Source organism: Ictidomys tridecemlineatus, chromosome 4 (genome assembly GCF_052094955.1).
Source record: "Ictidomys tridecemlineatus isolate mIctTri1 chromosome 4, mIctTri1.hap1, whole genome shotgun sequence".
Classification (NCBI taxonomy): Eukaryota; Metazoa; Chordata; class Mammalia; order Rodentia; family Sciuridae; genus Ictidomys; species Ictidomys tridecemlineatus.
Genome location: NC_135480.1, coordinates 112,780,690 through 112,803,566, shown reverse-complemented (window position 1 = coordinate 112,803,566; position 22,877 = coordinate 112,780,690). Strand labels below are relative to the sequence as shown.

General features: G+C 41.2%; 1 protein-coding gene across 1 annotated transcript in view; it reads right to left on the bottom strand.

The window, feature by feature from the left end:
* Positions 1 to 1,344: 1,344 nt before the first annotated feature.
* Barx2 (BARX homeobox 2) overlaps positions 1,345 to 22,877 on the bottom strand; it is a 70,244-nt gene continuing 48,711 nt past the window's right edge. The window contains exons 2-4 of the mRNA XM_005330737.5: positions 14,815 to 15,115; positions 11,902 to 11,986; positions 1,345 to 2,407 (exon numbers count right to left, since the gene is read on the bottom strand). Coding sequence (XP_005330794.1) covers positions 2,135 to 2,407; positions 11,902 to 11,986; positions 14,815 to 15,115 — 659 coding nt within the window. The 3' untranslated portion in view covers positions 1,345 to 2,134. The remainder of the gene's footprint in view (positions 2,408 to 11,901; positions 11,987 to 14,814; positions 15,116 to 22,877) is intronic.

Below are 22,877 nucleotides of genomic sequence, written 5' to 3'. Positions count from 1 at the left end.
GTGGGGTGAGCAGGACAGAACAGCTCCTGAGGAGTTAGACTCACCTGGCACAGATCCATCCACCTTCTTACCTTGGCCACTGTGCACACTCTGGCTCATTGTCACACCACCTGTAGGAAGATCATAAAGCTGTACTGTGGGGTGGGCTGCAGGTGAAGCAGACAGCACTGTGCTGGCTTGGGACAAGCAACCTCATACAGGCAGCTAGGTGTGGTCTGTGTGAACTGGTTCTCAGAGGCCAAATCCTTTGTCTATTCACAAGAGTTCAGAGAAAGACTGCTTTCTCTTTGTTGATTTCTATAGCAAAGAGGGCGAAGGCACTGCGTTGGCAATGTCAAAACTGCAGTCACTTTCTGATTGCTTGCGTTAACGGAAAGAAGCAGGCAGCCAGATGATGGAAAACATGCAGATCTTTCCTGTTTAACTTTGTAATGAATTATTTGATTGTTTCACAGGACTAGTAACAGGTTCTGCTTCCCAGTTCAAGCCCATGTTAAAGCTAGCCAGTATTCTCCAGGCCTGCAGCGTGGCACACTGACTGTTAATAAGTGGCTGACCATCTGCATTATACCCTGCAGGGCACCACAGAGAAAGGACTCTAAAGGTGACCCCTGGGGAATCAAGTGTCAGAGCAAAAAAGTGGAAGAATCAGACAAGAAAAAAGGCAAAGTCCTCCTCTGAGGACATCTGGTGGCTACCTTTTTCCTATACTTATTAAAAGTAGGACATCAATTTTAATTAATTAATTAATTATGTTGGTGGTAGGGATGGAACCCGGGGCTTTCTTTGCACTTGCTAAGCACACACTACCACTGAGCTACACCCCAGTCCATCTGGGACATCACATTTAAATTTAAAATCACAGAACACATCTAGCCAAATTGTTCTCAAATCTTCTTTTATCAAAAGTTGCAAAAAAAAAAATCATGCAAATGGGCACTTACTAAAGAATAAATGGAAGGACAAATAAGAATCCAATAAAAGTGATTACCTACAGGGGATAGGACAAAAGTGTGACATGTGTTTATGCTGTTTTGAATTTTGAAGGATGTAAATTTATTACCTCTTTAGGAAAGTAAAAATTTTTAGAGTTGGAAACCAAAAATGTCAAGTGGCTGACCGCGGAGATGCTCTGGTGAGGAGAGCACAGCACTCTGCTCCTTCCTCGATCCAGGGTTTGGCACTGTTTCCATGTTCCTGCACCTGGGCCAGTGGCCTGGGCTAGTCTCATGTCATAGATGGGGAAAGAAAGCTCTGAGAGTCAGTGCTGTCTCCGGTCTCTCCTTCCACTGGACACATTCAGGTAGGGTCACATACACTCCCCAGAAGAAACAAAACACTTGATCCTTTTGAAAGATTTATTTTTAGTTAAAAAATAAAAGTTATCTTAACATATCTGCATTTGCAGCTTCAGGGTTGGCAACTTATGGAAGCAAGAAAAACAAGGCTTATCAGTTTTTGGGTCACCTGACCATTTTATAATGGGTACCAAGGCACACGTGTCTCCAAATAAACAAACGGGATTCAGAACATTTCTAATAACTCACAACTCTCTTACTCTGAACTTTTTTGTTGTTGTTGTCATTGTTGCCTGTGCTCATCACCCCACCCCACCCCACCCCGCAAAAACAAAACAAAACAAAACAAACAAGAAAAAAAAAACATTAAATTCTCTTTTAAAACTACAGAAATAAGTGCTGAGTCAGCAAGGATCCTGGGCAGGCTGCCCAAGTGCCTCCATCTCTCTTTGCTTTGATGACTGGCTGCCCGGGGGTGGCAAGGAGGAGGCAGGGGCCACCTTCCTCTGCACACTGGCATGGCGCTTGTGACAAAAACAGGCTTCTGGTACCCAGCCCCATTGCCATCACCCTAGATAGGACAGGCAGCTCCAAAGCACTGTCTCCCTTAATCAAGGGCATCCGTGGCTACACAGCCTTCCATGAAGAGAAAGGACTAAGACAAGCAAGTCTTCTCAGATGCTTGTGATGGAGACAGCACTGAGAACTGTGGGAGGGAGGGAGGGAGGTGGCTCTCCTCTCCCCCAGTTGGTTAGAAGTTTTTCTTCTCCTAGTCTCCCTGCCTTCTCTCTCTTCCCTTCTTCCCAGTCTCCCCCTTCCCCCAAAAGAGTTTTATTTTAGCTTAATGGTGGGGGTTCAGAAGAGGCTACTGGTGACTCCTGGGGCTGGCCTGGTGGCTGTGGCTCTGCCACCTCCAAGGGGACATCGTGTGCTTTTGGTTCCTGTGCTTCCCAGGGCTCCTCCTGTCCCTGAGAGGGGTCCAGCTGCTCCTGACTCTGGGCCTGGTTGTTCAGTTTCTCTTCAGCTTCAATCTCTTCTGACGTAGGGATAGAGTTCTTCTTGGGACGACCTTTTGGCTTTGTGGGAGCTTCCTGTCCACCTTTCAGAACCTATAGGAGAGGAAAACAAGTGACTGAGTCTAAGAAATAACTCCTTCCCTCCGCTCTTCTGCTCTCTAGGATGACTTTACACAGCATCTAAACCCTCTCTTAGGGCTGGTGATGTGGCTCAGTGGTACAGCACATGCCTATCACATGAGAGACCCTGGGTTCAATGCAAAAAAAAAAAAAGAGAGAGAGAGAGAAACTCTAAATTCTCCCTTCCCAGCAGCAAAGTTACAGGGTGTGGCAAAATGTATTCTAAACCTCTCTCTTCTGGCCTGCAAAAAGTGCTTCATTCAAGCTTGATGCATTTGTAGTCAATATCATATATTTTAGCATTTATAACATGATTATAAACTCATTAAAATCAACCTCAGTAAGGGAAAAAAATGAAAAATTAAATGTCAATATGGTAACTATCACACTAACAAATCAGAAGGGTAATATTATTTGTGGCAAGCAGGAAAATATAAGTGTAAACAGTACAACCTTTTCAAGACAACGTAAGAATTCAAATCAAAGCCTTTAAATGTGCATCCCTTTTTTGACCCAAAGATTCCTTAGGATAAATTCTAAAAAGTCATCTAAGACTAAAACAAAGGTTGATCCACACAAATATTCATCATAATATGGGTTATAACAGCAAAAGTTGGGGTGCGTACTCATTCAGCCACATAATTGAGTAGGTAATGTAATATATCCTGAAGAAAGAATACTTGGTAACCATTACAAATATTATACAGGAGAGTGTTTAATGACACGGGAAATACTAAGAATGTGTTTTTGTGAACAACAGGTCATCAGATAAGCCTAGTTCAGTTTGGAGACAAGACAACCATATACCACCTAGTTTGCAGTACTAAAGTCATGCATAATTTTTATCTTTTTTCTTTGTGTTCTTTCTGTGTCTTCTAAATTTTCAACAAGGATCATGTATGAGTATTTTTGTTATCATGAAAAGAAAGATGTTATAAAACAGAGTCTTGTATTGTTCAGAGAAGTAGTAGGACATAGCAGAAAGTCTTGTAGCTTTGAAGGTGGGAAAACTAGGTGAAATTCTAACTCTGCCACTTATCAGCTTTGCCTTTGGAAAAGCCCTTTAAAGTCTCTGAGCTTCAGTTTTCCAAATACATAAAATGGAAACAACAATGCCTTATCTCACAGAGGAAAGATGAGAGTGACCCACACAAACTGGATATGAGAGATCCAGAACTGTAATTGTATGGTAGATTTCCTCTGAGCAGAGCGTGCCTCTTCCTGGCTGACTTCTTCTGGAATCCTGCCCTGTTCCCCTAAATAAGTCAACCTCTCTCCACCATGTACACTAGGAGTGCTTTTCATGAGATGCTGTCACTGTTGTGTTTACTTGCCTGCCCCTCACCACTAAGTCCCTGCTCATAGCAGGCATTCAAAGACTGTTACAAAATAAACCAACTTTTCTCAATAATCATTTCCATAGAATTGAAAAAGGATATAAAGCATGCAAAAGCACACTCTAAATGAGCTTTGATGCCATCAAAGGACTTTCACACTTTTTATCCCAATTGTGACCTTCCTAGGAATCCTATGAGGTAGGCAAGGATAATTTTAAAAATATTTATAATTTACTTTGAAATATAACATTCCCTCCTCTGCTGGCTCCAAATTTCAGTTTGGTATAGTTCCTCCCAAAGCCCCTTTTTGGCAGCTACAAAAAGGGGCTTTGGGAGGACTTGGATTCAAGAGAAAATTAGGGATGAGAGAGATTTTTGCTACTTATGTATAGTGTTAGTCATAACACCTGTGATAAAATACCTGAGATAAACCAACTTATAAAGAGGAAAGGTTATTTTGGCGCATAGTTTTGGAGGTTTCAGTCCATGGTCATTTGGCTCATTGCTTTTGGGCCTGTGGTAGCACAGTACATCATGGCAGGAATGTGTGGTGAAGGAAGTCATTCACCTTGTGGTGGTCAGAAGCAAAGAGGGAGAAACAGGAAGGATCTGGGGACCCAATGTCCCCTTCAAGGGCATGCCCTGATGATCTGACTTCCTTCCATTAAGCTCCACCTCCTAAAAGTTTCACCACTTCCCAACCCAACCAAGCTGATCAGCAAGTCTTTCAGGGACATTCCAGATTCAAATTATAGCACATGCCCCACTTAATGTTATCTTCTCCATTTGCATAGAAGCTCCTTGAACGCCAATCCTGTATCTTTCTTGTGAACACTTAACTTCCAAGAACTTTCTAGGCAGTCACTAAATTATTATTAACTATGTCTCTTTCTTTCAAGAGCAGCAGAAGACCTTCAGGTGCTAAACTTTTAACAATGCTATAGTAATTCGTCAAACCATAAGCTCTTTTTGTGATATAATTCACATGTCATATATTTTGTCTTTTTAAAGTGTACAAGTTAATGACTTTTAAGATAGTCAGAATTGGGCAACAGTCAGTGTATGCATCCTGAGGTCTCCCAAATTCCTTGCCCTCAGCCCTAGGCAACCACCAATCTGCCTTTTTTCTTTATAGAGAGGGCTGTTCTGAACACTTCACACAAATGGAATTGTAATACAAAGACTTCTGTAATTGGCTTCCTTCACTTGGCATCGTGTTCTCATGGTTGATCCATGTTGCAGCATATGCAGGAAAATAATACCTCATTTTATGTATATACCACATTTTGTTTATTCACTCATCAATTGATAGACATTTGGGTTACTTCTACCTTTTGGCTAGTGTAAACAAAGCTGCTATAAACGTGGGTGTGCAAGTATCTGTTTAAGTCCATGCTTTCACTTTTTAATTATTATTATTATTTTATTTAATTTTTATTCTGATTTGTTATATGTGACAGCAGAATGCATTACAATTCATGTTACACATATAGAGCACAATTTTTCATATCTCTGGTTGAACACAAAGTATATTCACACCATTCGTGTCCTCATACATGTACTTAGGGTAATGATGTCCATCTCATCCTATCATCTTTCCTCCCCCCATACCCTCTTCCCTTCCCACCCCTCTGCCCTATCTAGAGTTTGTCTATTCCTCTTAACGCTTCCCCTTACAACCCCACTATGAGTCAGTTACCTTATATCAGAGAAAACATTCAGCATTTGGTTTGGGGGGATTGGCTAACTTCACTTAGCATTATATTCTCCAACTCCGTCAATTTACCTGCAAATGCCATGATTTTATTCTCTTTTATTGCTAAATAATATTCCATTGTGTATATATACCACATTTTCTTTATCCATTCATCTACTGAAGGGCATCTAGGTTGGTTCCACAATTTAGCTATTATGAATTGTGCTGTTACAAACATTGATGTGGCTGTGTCCCTATAGAATGCTGTTTTTGAGTCCTTTGGGTATAGACCAAAGGATGGGATAGCTGGGTCAAATGGTGGTTCCATTCCCAGCTTTCCAAGAATTCTCCATACTGCTTTCCATATTGGCTGCACCAATTTGCAGTCCCACCAGCAGTATTGAGTGTACCTTTTCCCCCCCATCCTCACCACCACTTATTGTTGTTTGTACTCTTGATAGCTGTCATTCTGACTGGAGTGAGATGAAATCTTAAGAGTAGTTTTGATTTGCATTTCTCTAATTGCTAGAGATGTTGAACATTTTTCATATATTTGTTGATTGATTGTATATCTTCTTCTGAGAAGCGTCTGTTCAGTTCCTTGGCCCATTTATGTCACCATCTATGCCTAGTGTAAACAATGTTGCTATAAACATGGGTGTGCAAATATCTGTTTAAGTCCATGCATTCACTTCTTTGGGGTATATTTCCAGAAACGGAATTGTTGAATCACATGGCAAATCTATGATTAACATTTTTAGGACTATTTTTCCAAAGCAGCTGCACCATTTTACATTCCAACTAACAATATGTGAGGATTCCAATTCTCCACATCCTCACCAACACTTGCTATTATGCCTTCTTGATTTACAGCCAGCCCAGTGGGTACAAAGTGGCATCTCATTGTGGTTTTGATCTGCACTTTCTTCCCTGATGACTAATGAAGTACAGCATCTTTTCATGCACTTACCAGTAGGTTGTATATCTTCTTTGAAGAAAGGTCTATTCAAATCCTTTACTATTCCTTCTAAATTTGGATGTCATTTTATTATTGGGTTGTAAGTGTTCTTCAAATTTTCTGGACACATGTCTTTATCAGATATAAGATGTGCAAATATTTGCTCCCATTTGGTGGGTTGTCTTTTCACTTTTTTGATAATATCCCTCACATCGCAACGGTTTTTAATCTTGGTGAAATCCAATTTAATATTTCTTTTGTTACTTGTGCTTTTGGTGTCATATCTAAGAAGGTTTTGTCTAATGCCAGTTCACAAATATTTACTCTTATGTTTTTTTTCTAGTATTTGTATAGTTTCAGCTCTTATAATAGATCTCTGACTCACTTTGAGTTAATTTGTGTGTGTGGCTGTGAGGACAGCCAAAGGTTCTCAATAAACATCGCCTATTAGCTGTGAATCTTCTCCATCTATTTGAATCCACCCAAAAAGCTAACACAGAGTTGTGAAGGGACCTTTAACAAGGCATAGATGCTGACAGAAACCACCTCTGGGGAGAAGAGGTCCCCATATTCCTTTTCAAGTAAGTCAGTATCTGATTTTGATTTCAGCATGAGCCCAGGCTTTTGAAAGCACCTAAATGTGCCAAGGTGGAATTTACATGTTGAAAGCAGCTCCACTGGGTATGAAAGAGGTTATACAAAAGTAAGTTGCCCCATGGAGTAATCAAGTTAGAGAAGGGCAGGTCTAAGGAAGCCACCTAATTGGCAAAAGAAAGTCCAGCCCAGCAATTAGAGAACACCACCCACACAGCTTGGATCAACCCCACCTGGCTATTTTCCTACAGCACAGGGAAAAAAAATCAAAAACAATCAGACCATTTTCTAAATGGAATAAAACATTCCAGTGCAAGCAATAATTAGGAGATAACTACCCTCCTGGCTGCTTTCCACACCGACCTCTGGCCCCCTGTCTTCCAGCACATCTGAGACATGCAATTATCTCAAAACCGCCCTGCACCAGGAGCTGCACACATGCATGCACCCTGTGGCCCTCCTCTCAAAGCCCTCCTCCCCATTTATTCCTCTAGGCGATTTGTCCCCTTAGTTCAGAGAGGCTAGACAACTCCTAACACGAGAGGCCACACGCTTCCCTCTGCCTCTGGGAGCAACACCCAACACACCACCTACTTTTATTAACGATGCCTGCTGACAGCTCTCCTTCGAACTCTAAAACTAGGCATTCAAATGTTCTGCTGCTGAGCATGTCAAGATGGGACCTCCTGCCTCCTTCTGGGGGTGTTTGGGTCTGGGACAGGCAGTTTGATTAGACAGTACAGAATGTCAGGGCTGGGAGGAAACGTTTTCCTCTCTCCCTTTTCAGAGAGGAAACATCTGACAGAAAGGGGTTGTCAAGGTCAAAGAGTGAGCCCAGGGAAGAGCTGGGATTTGAACCCAAAAACTCTGACCATTTGAATCCAATACCCTTATCAGTACTTCATTCTGAGTAATGTGCAAAGACACGTAGAAGGTTCACTGTTTAGTCTGTGTCTAATGTTTATCTACAATTACCCAAGCTCCCTCAGACTCCAGGCAGCAGTAGGCTGCTGAACTGAGCCACTTTTTGCTTCTTTTTCTCCCTCTCTTTCTGTAGCTTTATAGAAAAGTGACAGCCATATAACTGATAACAATTTCTATAAAGCTGAGAAACAAGTTTGGATTCTCCAGCATGAACCTCCTCCCATACCATTACTGCTCACATTAGCTGACTGTCCCAGCCTGAAGATGGCATGTTCCATTACACCCCAAGCAGGACACAAATACCAAGGCTCTGACAGACAAAAATCCAGGACGACTCTAAACCAAAAGAAAAAGCACAAGGTCTCGGAAACCTGTAAGATCTACTTTCAATCTATCTATGTTGGCCTTCAAAAATCTGGATTCTCAGCTGGGTGCAGTGGTGCACATCTATATCCCCAGCAGCTCGGGAGGTTGAGGAAGGAGGATCATGAATTCAAAGCCAGCCTCAACAAAAGTGAGGTGCTAAGCAACTCGGTGAGACCCTGTCTTTAAATAAAATACAAAACAGGGCTGGGGATGTGGCTTAGTGATCAAATGCCCCTGAATTCAATCCCCAGTACCCACCCCCCAGGGAAAAAAATTTAAAAATCTGGATTCTGTAGAGATACGCAATTTGTAGACAGATAAATAACAACAATAATGACAATAATAGCTGCATCCTGTGTTGTAAGAATCTAAATGTTTTCAAGAAATTAGCTCAGTTACTACTATAGCTCTGTGAGGTGTATGTGAAGGATTTTACTGATGAGGCGCACTGAGGTTAAGTAACCTATCCAAAATATATAGATAGCAACCAGTAACAATGTCATGGAATTATTTGCTATCTGGAGACTTTTAATGCAAAAGATAACGATGGTGCTTAGTGTGTGGCCTACCCAAATTCTGTGAGTGGGATAGGAAGACCTATCCATTTGGATCCTTTTGAAGAAGAGAATTGTATTTTAAAGCTGGAAAAAAGACCACTAAATAATGAGACGCTTTCAGCCTATTGTGAAACACTGTGGATCCTAATGGAACTAATGCCAACAGAAATGGAATAGAGGGTGAGTGTCCCATCTAATGTGCAAGATTAAATTTACCCAACCCGCTATAGGTTACAAATGCTGACCAGTCAAAACTAGTCCAAGATGCTATCTTGGTTTTGGCAGCGTTGTCCTTGGCAGCTGTGTGAATAAGTCTGAGAATCAAGTGCTAATCTTTTTCCAGTTCCAATTAGGTTACTAGCCTTGAGACATCTTTATTACCCAATTATCTTTCTCTTTTCCTCTCAGTACCTGAAGAGATAGCCTTGAAAGAGGTTTACCAGCAAAATATATGAAGCAATTGGTCTCAACAATGCTCTGCTGTTCTGAGGGAGGCAGAATTTAGACTTCCAACTGAACGAAGTCTTCACATATAGCCCACATTTTGAAGTTCTTAAGCGTCCCCAAGAACTTCTGCCCCTTTTTTCTGCCTGTGATTCCCTTTTCCACCTTCACTGAGTCTCAGTTTAGATGCTGCCTCTTCTATGAAACACTTCTTTCTCTGTTCTGACTCTGAACCCTCTCTTAAGTGTTCTTGCTGTTGCCCTGATCAGTCTGGATAATTTAAATTTCAGGTCTGTTTCCCCCACTTGACTGAGTACCTTTCTAATTCTATTTTTTAATTGGACAGATTCATAGCTTGTCTTTGCATTTCCACTGCCCGATGCAATGAAGTGCTCAATAAATTATCCCCAATGGAACTGAAAGCTCTTGTTTCCTAAAGGAACCTGAATTTGGTGGGTCCTGATTTTAACCCTCTCTGAGGTTAAATCTGCTGAGGTCCTTCCATCTTGACCTAGACGGCAGAGATAACCATCAACCACCAGCCCACAACTGTGCCCCAGCAGAGTGGCTGGGGAAAAACAAGTGACATCAGAGGCTCAGGCACACGCGCACCGTCCTGCGCGTACTGGGCGGTACTGGCAGAGCGGGCTGGCTGTCAATTCGTTAAGCATCTGACTCATGAGAAGATTGCTGATAACCAATTTGAACAATGCCTCTGCTACTCAGGAGACATTGATTTCGATGACGATGATGATGATTGACGAGGAAGGAGGTGGGTGGTGGAACTCGAAGGGAAAACACTGAAAGGACTTGCCCGAAATCAGTCAGGGAGGGGCAAGCATGGGAACACGGTTGGCCTTTCTCACTCCCAAATCTGGTTCTTCCAGAGAATAATCCCCCAAAAGGTTTCCACCATAAGTTATATGTGTGTAGCCTTGTACAGTTTTTGGAATGGCTATCTAACTGAATCTCACTTGTCCTTCAATTTCATCTTCTCTGAAATTCACTACCTCTCCTCTGAACTCATGAGCTTATCAATCTATAACAACCAGCACTTACTCAAAATGTACAACCTTACTGCTTCTCAGACCTTCTTTCTCCAACTAGATCATGAATTCCAAGACAGCTGGGGTTATATTTTATTTCATTTACCTCCTATAGTGCTCAGGACAAAACTTGGTTCATAAGAGACATCAAATATATACTTGTTTCATAAGATATATTATAGTTTATACATGCAACTGGCTTCTGCCTTACTTCCTGCGTAATTCATGAGCCAAGTCACCTCTATTGAAAAACCCTTGCAAAAAAATCTCAAGATCAGGTTCTCCCAGAAGGAATTATGTGACCTTCTCACAGATTCCTTTCTAGGAATATAATAGTTGCTGCTTGTTGGCTTTTCCCCTGATTTTCCCCATTCATGTTTATTTGCATTTTATTTACTTTGGATATTTTCCCCTTCGTTGCTAAGAGACAAAAGCAAGAAATAGCAGAACTAAAGGTTTAATAAAAATATTAATAGACAAAAACATGCATTTGAGAAAAATACCTTCCACTGATTTTTTTTTTAAAACTGAAGAGAGAGACATCTCAGTTATTTGATTATTGTGAAAAACATCATGTCCCAGCCCTTGAAACACCAGGAAATGTGGCTTCTGACCAGAGAGATTAGCAAATTAGAATTTCATAAGGAAGGCATAGTTATGCCTGGTCCATCCAGGAGGAAAAAGAGCCATTAAAATTCAGTGAGATTGTGAGTGAGGCCCTTGTCAGATTACATAGGTACCCAGTATCTAAGGATAGAACAGGGCTTCTTCCTTCATCCCACTCCTCCTTTCTTCTCTGGGCTTGTGATTTATAGAACTGGGAAAGGTAACATTCAACTACTTTTGATATTTTGGATTTAACATGGCTTTTCAAAAAAAGACAGGAGAGGGGGTGGGAGGATAAATAATAATGAAATAAAGTTCCTCAAAATGTAGAGTCATTTAGTCTCAGTACATGTAAAAATCAAAGATGAAAATGCTTATTTGCAAGACACTACAGCCATATTATGTAAGCTGTGATCATTAGACCATATGCTTCCTAATTACCTGGGTGCCTGTTAACATGCCCATTCCCAGCCTTGTCACAGGCCTCTGGAATCAAAACCCTGGGAGAGGGCTAGAGCCCTGCATTTTCACCTGCTACTCAATTAACTCTGACACCCGCCAAATTTGAGGATCCCTGCTTTAGAAGACAACAGTAGCAGAACAGATGTGCTTTCTCTGTCACTATAACCAGAGGGTACTGATTTCTATTCTTAGCTCTTGGTGGGGGAAGAAGGAAGTTATTTGAAGAGGCTAGCAGGTGGGGTTCAAACTAGCAGCTGAGAAGCTTGTGGCCTTCTTTGATTTCTAAGGAAACTGTGAAAAAGAATATCCCCCTTGTTAAGAAATCCAAGTCAAGTTCAAGCAGCCTTCCTCCTAGCCAGCATCTTAGAAACCCTTCCCATCTCACAGCCCAAACCTTCCTGCCTCCCAACAGCCCCATGTTAAGAATTCTTCCCATCAAGATGAGCACATGGTTAGAACCACTCTCTCCTCTCTTACCATTTTCTTCCATTTCATCCTGCGGTTCTGATACCAAGTCTTCACCTGCAGCTGAGTGAGTCCCAGAGACTGGGCTAAGTCCAACCTAGAAGGCACAAGATACAAAGGAAGGATGAGGAAAATGGGAGAGGGCAAAACAGACAGACAGGGGTCCTGCTAGCTCCAGGAACGTGCTACCAAAACTCAAACCTGCCCCATTAAACCAATTCTTCCTTAAAGGGTTTTCCTTTCCTTCCAAGAATCCTATGGAGGAAACTCTGGGAAACAGAGAAACAGGTGTCCACACCTAAGGACACCTGGGGCAGGACCCATGCCAGAAACATCCTCTGTCTTCCATGGACTTGAAAACATTGTCTTATTTTTTGTTTACAAGGTCCTTTTCCTAATCCAATGGTCTTTACTCTGATCCTCTACAAAATGTGAACTCTTACCCAAAATCCAAACCTGAAATGAAAGGTAAGGCATAGGTCTATGGCAATGCCTTTCCTGATCCAGTTCAAGTTATAGCTCCCCTGACCTGTGTCCTCTGCCCCCTCCCACAGACCAACAATCACCACAGTGGCCCCGAGTTCCCGACTGTCCTCTAATCACTTCACAGGTTATTTCTCTCTCTAACTCAACAGCAACTCCTCCACTTTGTTTTTATCCACAAAAGTACATCTCACATTGCTAAATCCAGAACCAGTGCTCAAAAATACAGTGGCAGCCCTAAGCTGTTATAATGATTACATTGTTTTAAAAAAAATTAAACATTATGAAATTCCAAATGAAATGTTAATTCCTTAGCCCCTTCTGTTTTCCACGCTACTGCTCATCATGATCCTGCATTTCTCTGTGCCTTTCTGACAAGCCCTAAAAGTCAAATCTGTTCCCAGAGAGTGTGCAGTTAGGGCAATTTGCAATAACACAGTGACCTGAGCACACACCAAGCCCCTGCTGTGTGCTATCATATATTTTTCTTTCACCACACTGTGCTGTTGGTATAATTATTCCCATTTTATAGATGACAGATTCAAGGCCTGAAGAGATATTAAAATCTCTTACAACTATGACCAAAAGCTGCATGCCACCTGAGTTTTACAAAGGCTTAATTGAACAGTCGTGTTCATTTGTGTCTGTACTGTCCGTGCCTACCTCTGTGCCACAACATCAGAGTTGAGTAGTACTGACAGACCATATGACCCATAAAGCCTGAATATTTACTACCTTGTGCTGTACAGAAAAACTTTTCTGACCCCTGGTAGATGATCCTGGTGTAATAGGTAGAGATAGGATTCAAATCCACTTATGTCTGACTTATGCTACCTCTTGGACGAGGGCTTGTTCCCACTCATAATAATTTTGTACAAGTTGGATCTGTCAAAGGGAAGTTCAGGGAAGCTACACCCTAGGGAGGAGCAACCAACCCCAGTGGAGAAAATGGAATGAGAAGGGAAAGTTTGTAGCTAGGCTCCCAGCCTCAGTCTTGCTCAATATGTGGATAAGAGTGGAGGTCTACCTGAGCACCAACAGGAAGGACCACCTCCTGAGTCAACATCAGCCACCTTCCTGCAGCTCCAAGCCTGCTCTGTGTAAAGCAGCTCAGGCAGTGACCACTATTTTTTTTTAACCACTACTTTTTGAAGGTCCCTAGGTTCCTAAAAATCCACTTGTGGATTTAAGGCCCACTGTTTCCCACAAGCCTGAGCCATGGGTAGCCTCAGATGCAAGTTCTCAGTTGCAACCTTCTCTACCTGATCAGATCTAACCATCAGCAGCACCCATGGGTACTGGCCATGAAGGTTCAGGATGGTAACTCAGGTGCTAGCTACCTAGCCCCCCTGTTCTGCCCAGAGTGCACAAAATAAGTCTCTTATAATAAAAATGGAGCCTGCCTTCAAGGGACTTCAGAGCTTGTCTTAAATCTTTATTCCCATGTAGCCAGTCATTCCTGTAGAGGGACTACCAGCAGCCAATAGTTTTATTGGAAGTAATTAACAGACTGAAGCCAATAAATTCCCAGCACCAACAAAACTTCGCTCTTCTAGTTAAGAAGCACTGCATCCCAAGCAGTCATTCATTAAGAACCAGGAATCCAGGAGGGCCATCCCACAGACTTCAGGACTCCAGGGCCTTTCAGGGCTCTGTGTGCCTTCCCCAGTGTGGGTCACCTGAGGCCATCAGGTGCATTAGTCAATGGAAGATTCACAGCACTGCCACTGCATTAGCAAATGGTGTTAGCTCACTTGGGAAAAATGCATCCTTGACTCACTCCTGGCTACAGAAACACACTTCACTGTCATCAGCTTTCTCTCATTACCTGCCACCGTTACAAATTCTCACTTCCCTGCATATTCGCTTAAATGAAGTCACCTAGGAAACTAGAGAAACAAACACAGAGGAGGAGGGCAGGAGCTGTGGGAGGAGGGAGCGCTCATGGCCCTGGTCACGTAGGGAGGTAAGGAACATCAGAGAGGGCGGGTTCAGGCCAGTCAGATGGTGTCCTCCTCCCCAGGCAAGTGAATCAATCTTGTGTAGGTCACCTAAGAGATGCCTGGGCAGGTATCAGGAAGTCCCAAGAGGTTTATTAAAACTAACATTTCTGTAAAAACATTCTCTGGCTTCTGAAAAATAAGCCTAAAATTTTACACATGTATGCTGACTCTCCTAACTAATGATGCCCCCGTATTCTGGCTGCACAAGTCCATGAGGCTCCCTGTTACCTGCTGAGGGGATCAAAACAGTCACTTAATATTGGGGAACCAATTCACCAATTCACAGTCCTGTCTCCACTGTCCACCCAAAATGTGCACATCCCAAACAGAGCTCCATCTTTTCCACCAAACCCAACCCGTCCACAGCCTTCCCACTTGAGTGAACAGCATCCCCATTTACTGATAATACTTGCAGAGAGTCCTCTCCTTGCATCCTCACCTGTCTGGGGTGGACAAGTACTTCTGTTTCTGGAATTTCTTTTCCAGGCCCATGAGCTGCAGCTCAGTGAAGATGGTTCGACTGCGTCGGGGCTTCTTCTGCCGGGGCGTGGGCTGCTCTGTCTCTGACTCGCTGCTGGCTAGAGCCTCACCACCAGGGCCCTCAGCAGAGGCAACCTTTGTGGCTGGGTGGTGGGATAACACAGGGGTGATTCCCGGGGTGGTGGGGACCAGGTGTGAGATGACCGTGGGCTGCCGGGTGATCACCGAGAGGAGAGGATATGCCCGAAGGGAGGGGGAGCCTGCAAGACAAACAGGGAGGAAGGTCACTGCCAGGAACAGGAAGCAGAAAGAGGTTGGGAAGCCAAAAAGGACCACTTGCTGAGACCTGTCTGACGGTAAGGTCTCCTGCCCACGCGTAGATGTAATGAGGAAGGGGTGCAGAGAAAGCAACTCGAGACCTACAGCTGCAGGGTGTGCAGGCATCAGGGAGATGTGCTCAGCTTGGTGTATGAAAACATCCATTTCCCTCTCAGCCAAGAAGAGGTTCTTGCTAGTGCTCCGGTTTAAAGTAAACCCATTCCCGACCTCTTAAATTCTGGTTTCATGGATACAGGTCAATAGCAACAGCAGATGAAAAGAAATAGTCAGAAAAAGCTAGAAATGCACACTTTTGAATTCCAAAGTAGATGTAGTCCTAGAAAGGTTAAGTGACTTGCTAAAGATAAAACAACTAGGAAAAATCAGATTGAAGGAGACAGACTAAGTTCTGGTTTTTTGATCCTATCCTGCTAGCACTGCATCATGAATCACTTGGATACAACCTTTAAAGGAAGGGGACAAAGAGATTTTAATTCATATAAAAACTTAGCTTAACTATGACGAGCTGCCTACAGCACGGTGTTTAAGAGGGTCCTCAGGCAGGGTCAGAGCTTAGCTGAGGAAAGAATAGTGAGGCTGATAAACAGTGTCTGCCATAAACATGCAGGGGGACAGTGGTATGGTGCCACTCCTGCTTAAGGAATTTCAAAGCAAGAGTATTTTTCCTTCCAACAATAAATCTTTAAAGTTCATAGAAGACCTCTTTCTTTTCATTATTTATCAGCATCAAGTTTTAAATGTCTTGATCATGATTTATGTACCATTTTGTCCCTCTGGTCCTCAGTTTTGTCACATGAATAGTGAATAAGAAAAGCTACTTCCAAGGAAGACTTCAAACCCTAATACACTCATGCCAAAAAAGTACCCATCTTCCCATTGTTTGAGAGTTGATTAAAATTAAAAGACACAGGGCTGCCCTGGCAATGGACTTCAAGGCCAAGATCACAAGAGCCAACCAACATCCATACTGGTTTGGGCTGAAACTGACTAACATCATAGAAGCCTCCGGGAGCTACTTGTGAACCAGAGGTTCTTTCTGGCTTGGCATTGCTCTTCTAATTCATTCCCATATCTCTGTTCTGGATACCAGTCTTACTTATTAAAACAGATAAAACCTTTTCTTGTTCTTTGAGTATCCTTCTAGCAAGCCCAGGAGAAACCACAAAGTTGTTGAATAATGATAAATCACCAAATGCTACAACTTCCATTAACTCTCCAGCCAACTCTGAAACTTGAGGTTTTGTGTTATGGATTCTTTTGTTAAAAAATCATCTGGGGAATACTACTTTATAGCAAGAAAATTAGGATATGGGGCTTGTGGTTTTAGATCTCTCAGCATACAACGTGAGTTGACATCAAGTGAGAAAAAAAATCTCTGAAAGCTTACACAGGCAGAAGGTATTTCTCATCTAAAATCACGTTACTCCTTTAAGTTTGCCATTTCTTTCAGAATAAATTTTATCAGACCAGTTTATAATCTAGAAACTCAGGATTTTACCAGGCTAGGAAATGGCTAACTGCTATAAGAAAGGCTTTTTATCACCTTTCTCTTTTGTAATCTTTTCTGGCCTATCATGGAATACTATTTTGAAAATGTGGTAATATCTAGTGTTAGCAAGGATGTAGGGAAATAGACACTCATATATTGTTGGTAAGAGTGTAAAATAGTGTAATCTTTTTTAAGAGGAGAAACTAAGCAGCATCCCATCTACACATCCATCTGCCCATCCATCCACCCATCCATCCACCCATGCATCTAGCTTGCCAGCCATGTACCTACCATCCATCTATCCATCCATCTACCTGCTCATCCACCTATCTATCCATCCATCCATCTGCCCACCTATCCACTCACCTATTCACCACCCATCTGCCCAGCCAGCTAGCCAGCCTGGCAACCATCTATCTACCATCCACCCACCCATGCATCCATCCACCCGGCCCACCAGCCATCCACTTACCATCCACCAGTCCATCCATCTACCCATTCATCCACCTATCTTTCCATCCATCCACCCAGCCAGACAGACAGACTGCCAGTAATCCACTAATCCAGCCAGATATTAACAGGCAATTTCATAGCTTGAGTTCTACTTGCCTATGTGTACAAAGACTTATAGACAAGCATATTCACTGCATCCTGGTTTATAATAGTGAAAAAGAGGACATGACTCACATATCTATTAACAGGAAAATGATGAAAAACAATGTGGTATATTTATGGAATGGACTAAAACGTAGCCATTAAAAAGAAATATCTATATAAAGTAATATAAGTAGATAAGTACATATATAAACTAATATAAGAATCTATCTAAAATATATCATTAAAATAGAAAAAAGTATGATGTAAGTCAATTTGTATTATCATAAAAAGAATGTGTGTGTCTGCATTTATTAAAGGCATTTTTTAAAGCTCAGAAAACCAGTTACCAATCTATTAACAGTGATAACCTCTGAGAAAGTGGTGGAAGTAAAATATATGAAAAGGAGTCTACATATAATGATCTCATCCTGTGTTCAATCCCGCCAGGAATATTTACTGAGCATTTTCTATGAGCTATACTCTGCTCTGGAAGCTGGGGATTCAGCAATGAATAGGGTAAAGTTCCACCTATAGAGAGCTTACAGTTAAATAGAGATGACAGACAACAAACGAATAAAAAATAATATAATGCCAGAGAGTGATAAATTCTATGAAGAAAAAGTGAAGTGAAATGTGGAGATGGGCAAGTAGTGGGAAGGCAGGTACTTGAGAGAGAGGGGCCGGAAGACCTCTGTGAAAAGGTGATCTTTCGGCAGGTCTGTGACTCTCTGCACAACAGAGCCTTGAGAAGACACAGGGATGAGTTCCCCAGGAGAGGACCACCACACGCCAAGCCCTCCAGGGGGAAGAAGCCTGGCTTCAAAAAATAGCCAAAAAGCTGAAATAAGAAAGGGCACAAGTTTCAGGATAGAAATTCTGGAGCAATCTTCTAAAGTTAGCTCATGAGGGTCAGGGCAAACAACTGATTCGGGGGAAAAAAAAAAATCACTGGCAAGAGTTGAGCCAGGGAAGGACATGATCTGATTTATGTCTGTAACAAGCCTTGCTGCTACTGTGTGGCTGGGACTTCAGGAAAAGAGTGAAGGGCAAGAAACCAGCAAGGAGGCCAGGCCATCTCCCAGGCTAGAGAGGCAGCAACAGTGGCAGTGAGAGGCAGTCAGATTCAGGGTATACTTTACAGTTTAAGTGAGGAGAATTTGTAGAAGGACTGAATGTTGTTGGGGGCGGGGGATACTGGGCAATGGCTAGGATTTTGGCCTTATTGCTGGAGGAATGGAGATGTACCTTAGTAAGATAAGAAAGGTTGGACAAAGAGCAAGATGGAGTAGGAAAACCAAGATTTTTGTGCCAGACAATGTGTTATTATACATCCTGGATGTGTGGAGGAGGTAGCTGGATAAACCAGTCTGGATTTTGGGGATAGAGAGGGGTTGGACACAGCTTTGACTCATGGACTGTATGTGGCATTTTGAGCCATGGGATTGTGTGAGATCACCTAGGGAGTGAGTGGAAGAAAGAATAAGTGATCCAAGGATCCAGGCCTGGGGCACACCCACATCTGAGGTCATAAGGAGGAAGAAGAGCCAGTCTTCCTGGCTGAGAAGGAGAGAACAGAGAAGCAGGAGTAAAGCCATCATACCCCCGGGCCCCAATACCCAATGATACTTGGGTATTATTTACATTTTGTAACATCTATGTTATTTTTTTAACTTGAAAAAAAAAAAAAGGAAAGGGGCTGGGGGTACAGCTCAGTGGCAGAGCACTTGCCTCACATGCACAAAGCCCTGGGTTCATCCCCAGCACCACAAAAACAAAAACAAACCAAAAAAAAAATTAAATGAACTTTAAGGTTTTGAGTTTCATTTTCTTTCTAAAGCTCTAATAGAAGTTCTATTTGTCAAAAAAGAATTATCATTTACTGATCCTTGAACCTACACCTAGTTAAAATTTCTAAAAAGCTGGGCAAAGAAAACCAATGTAAAAATCCTTGAAATGGAATATAAAATATGTTTAAATTTCTGACACCACTAATAAAACATATATTACATGTTCTCTTGGGTAAAAGGGACTCTTAGTCACTTCTAAATCAAAGAATCTAAAGCATTTCTTTTTCTTCATGTTGGGAGACATTTGGGTTCTCATGCTACATAGAATCACACCCTTTTCTTTCAAATAAACATGGTTCAATGTGGAGAAATTGTAGTCTTTTCTACAAATGGTGCTAGAAAAACTGTACATCCATACAGAAAAAAAAGGGGGGGTCACAGAGCCCAATGTAAACTGAAACCTGTAAAACTTTCAGAAGGAAATCTTGTGACTTTGGGTCAGGCAAAGAATTTTAGCTATAATACCAAAAGCACATGCATAAAAGAAAAAAGGCAAACTGATCTTCACCAAAATTGACAACCTCAGCAGCTCGGGAGCCTGAGGGAGGAGGATCAAAAGTTCAAAGCCAGTCTCAGCAACTTAGTGAGACCCTATCGCTAAATAAAAAATACAAAGGGCTGGGGATGTGGCCCAGTGATTAAGCACCTCTGGGTTCAATCCCTGGTACAACACAACAACAAAAATTAACATTCTTTTCCCTGAAAAAGATACAATTAAGAAAATGAAAAAATAAGCTATAGAGTAGCTATATTTTTGCAAATTTCACAACTGCCAAATGATTTGTATCCAGAATATAGTTATTAAAAAAAAAACTTCTCAACAAAGGACAATCAAAAATAACCCCATAAAAATGTGCAAAAGTTTTTTTTTAATTTTTTTAGTTGTAGATGAACACAATATCTTTATGTTATTCATTTATTTTTATGTGGCGTTGAGGATCGAGCCCAGTGCTAGGTAAGGGCTCTACCACTAAGCGACAACCCCAACCCTGTGCAAAAGTTTTTAAAAGACACTTCACCAAAGAAGATATATAGAGGGCAAATAAGCACAGTGAAAGATGCTTAAGATGATTAGTCATTAGGAAAATAAAACCACAATGAGCTCCACTACACATCTGCCAGCATGGTCTAAAATGTTCTATAAACTGATGGTATCAAGCACTGGCAATGATGGAGAGCAACTGGAACTCTCATACATTGCTGGTGGGAATGCTTTTAAAACAGTGCAACCTTTTTGTAAAGAGAGTTGGCAGTTTCTTATGAAGTTAACCATGCAGACAACCATATGAGTCAGCAAAACCAACCCATAGTGAAAACACAAAAACCTATATGCAAATGTTTACAGCAGCATTATTAGTAATTACCCCAAACTGGAAACAATCCAGTATTCCTCCACGGGGGATGGATAAACAAAATGTAGCATATTCATATGATGAAATATTACTCAGAAACAAAAAGGGATAAAGCTGTGGATAAACACACCATTGTAGCTAAATCTCAAATGCTCATGAAAAGAAAAAGAAGCTGGACTCAACAGCCAGTTGATTATGAGATCTCATTTACATGACATTCCAGAAAAGGCATAACTAGAGATGGAGAACCGACTGCCAGAGGCAAGGGGTGGGGTAGCATAAGGGAATTGGTGGGGTGGGGTGCTGAGACTGTTTTGTATCTTGATGAAGGTAGTGGTTATGCGGCATTTTACATTCATCAAAACATATCTGTGTATTAAAATGTGAGCTTTTACTAAATCAAAGGAAATGAAAAACTATTAATAATGTTTTTAGGCAACTTTTATTTCTAAATATTCTCAGATGCTATGATTTTATATAGAAGGAAATTCCTTTTGGCTTTGGTTTTTGGGTTTTTTTCCCCATGTTGGCAATCAAACCCAAGTCGTCACACATGCCAACCAAGTTCTCTACCATCAAGCCACACACCCATCCCTTGTTAAGTGTTTTAGCTATTTTGTTTTATTACTAAAGTAACACATATTTGTTATAAAAGAAATCCAAAACAATTCAGAAATATACAAAGAAAATTCTCTTTACTCTTTTCAACCCCAAATCTTAAGAGATAAACTTACAGAATTGTTCCTGTTCATACAAACAAAAATGTTTCAAATCTAGTAATATGTATGTTAATCTAGTACAATGATGTTTATTTTGTAAAATGTGTTGCTTTATTTTTTTCCAAGTGAATAAACAATAATTCTAACACCACATATTGACTAGTCCCATGACTTAACATGCCAAGTTTAAGATACAGTAAATCCCCAAAGAAATGAACTTGGAAATTTTTGCTTATCAGAATTTGAAGAGTCTTCTAGGGGAATCTTTATTGCCATAATCCTAAGAATCTCTTGCTCTCTAGAAGAGCCTAACTGGGGAGAGAACCACCCTTGCAAAGGGCAGCCTCATGGGAGTGGGTGGGTGGAAAGCACAAAAAGTGGCCCAAGGTAGAAGAGAAGACAGGATGAGAGAGAGTCAGGAAGCCACATGAACCACGAAGAGGGCATCTATCTGAGGCTGTCATGAGTCTACAACTTTGGAGAAAGTGGAAGCTCTTTAGAGAGAGTTTCTGGCAACATTTTCAGAGGAGTATACTGTGCAAAATCCATGAAAATATAGGATAAAGATCATATCCAAAGCTTCTATAAACACATTTCTATTATCTTTGAATAAAATTTGGTACATACACTGACCCACACGGGACCCTAGAGATTACATTGTATATATACATGGGTCCTTCTGGATTCTGTTCTTTTCTACTGAACCAACATATAGTCCTATTATAAGACCACTCTAATCATTGTGGGTTCTTTAGGGAGTTCTATTATCTGAAAGAACAAGTCCCCCCTCTTTATTCTTTTTACAACACTTTCTTGGCTATAGTTATTCACTTATTTTTCTGGTTGACTTTAGAATCAATGTATTAGGCTCTTTATAAAAGCAAACCCCACTAAAAAATTGATAAGAATTACACTAGCCATTTGGATTACTTTAGGAAATGATCATTCTTTTGATAATCCTGTCCTCTGGTAGTTTGAAAATACATCGCTGGTTATTTAAAAATGGTTTTGGAGATTTATGTAATTTGGTCCCATAAAGATTAAACCTAATGAAAACAGTGCAACCTTTTTGTAAAGAGAGTTGGCAGTTTCTTATGAAGTTAACCATGCAGACACCATATGAATCAGCAAAACCAACCCATAGTGAAAACACAAAAACCTATATGCAAATGTTTACAGCAGCATTATTAGTAATTACCCCAAACTGGAAACAATCCAGTATTCTTCCACAGGGGATGGATAAACAAAATGTAGCATATTCATATGATGAAATATTACTCAGAAACAAAAAGGGATAAAGCTGTAGATAAACACACCATTGTGGCTAAAAACTTAACACACACACACACACACACACACACACAACTTCTGATAAATTATAGTGATTTAAGGCAACATCAGAATCACCAAAGTCTATAGTTCCAAGAGTCTTACTTAACCCAACATTCTGGTGCAAATTTAGTGACAAAATCATACTTTCCCCCCATCAGCTGAGAGAACTCACCTGAATTGGGGAGACACACACAAAGCCTTTATGATGCCAAGAAATATTTTGGGTTTCAGGAGGGCCACCATTGCAAATAAATACAATGACAGCATTTATAATTAAGAAATATAACATCATATAAAGTATAATTTCACTAACTTAGGTTCCAGATATTTGACATGTGCTTCTAAGA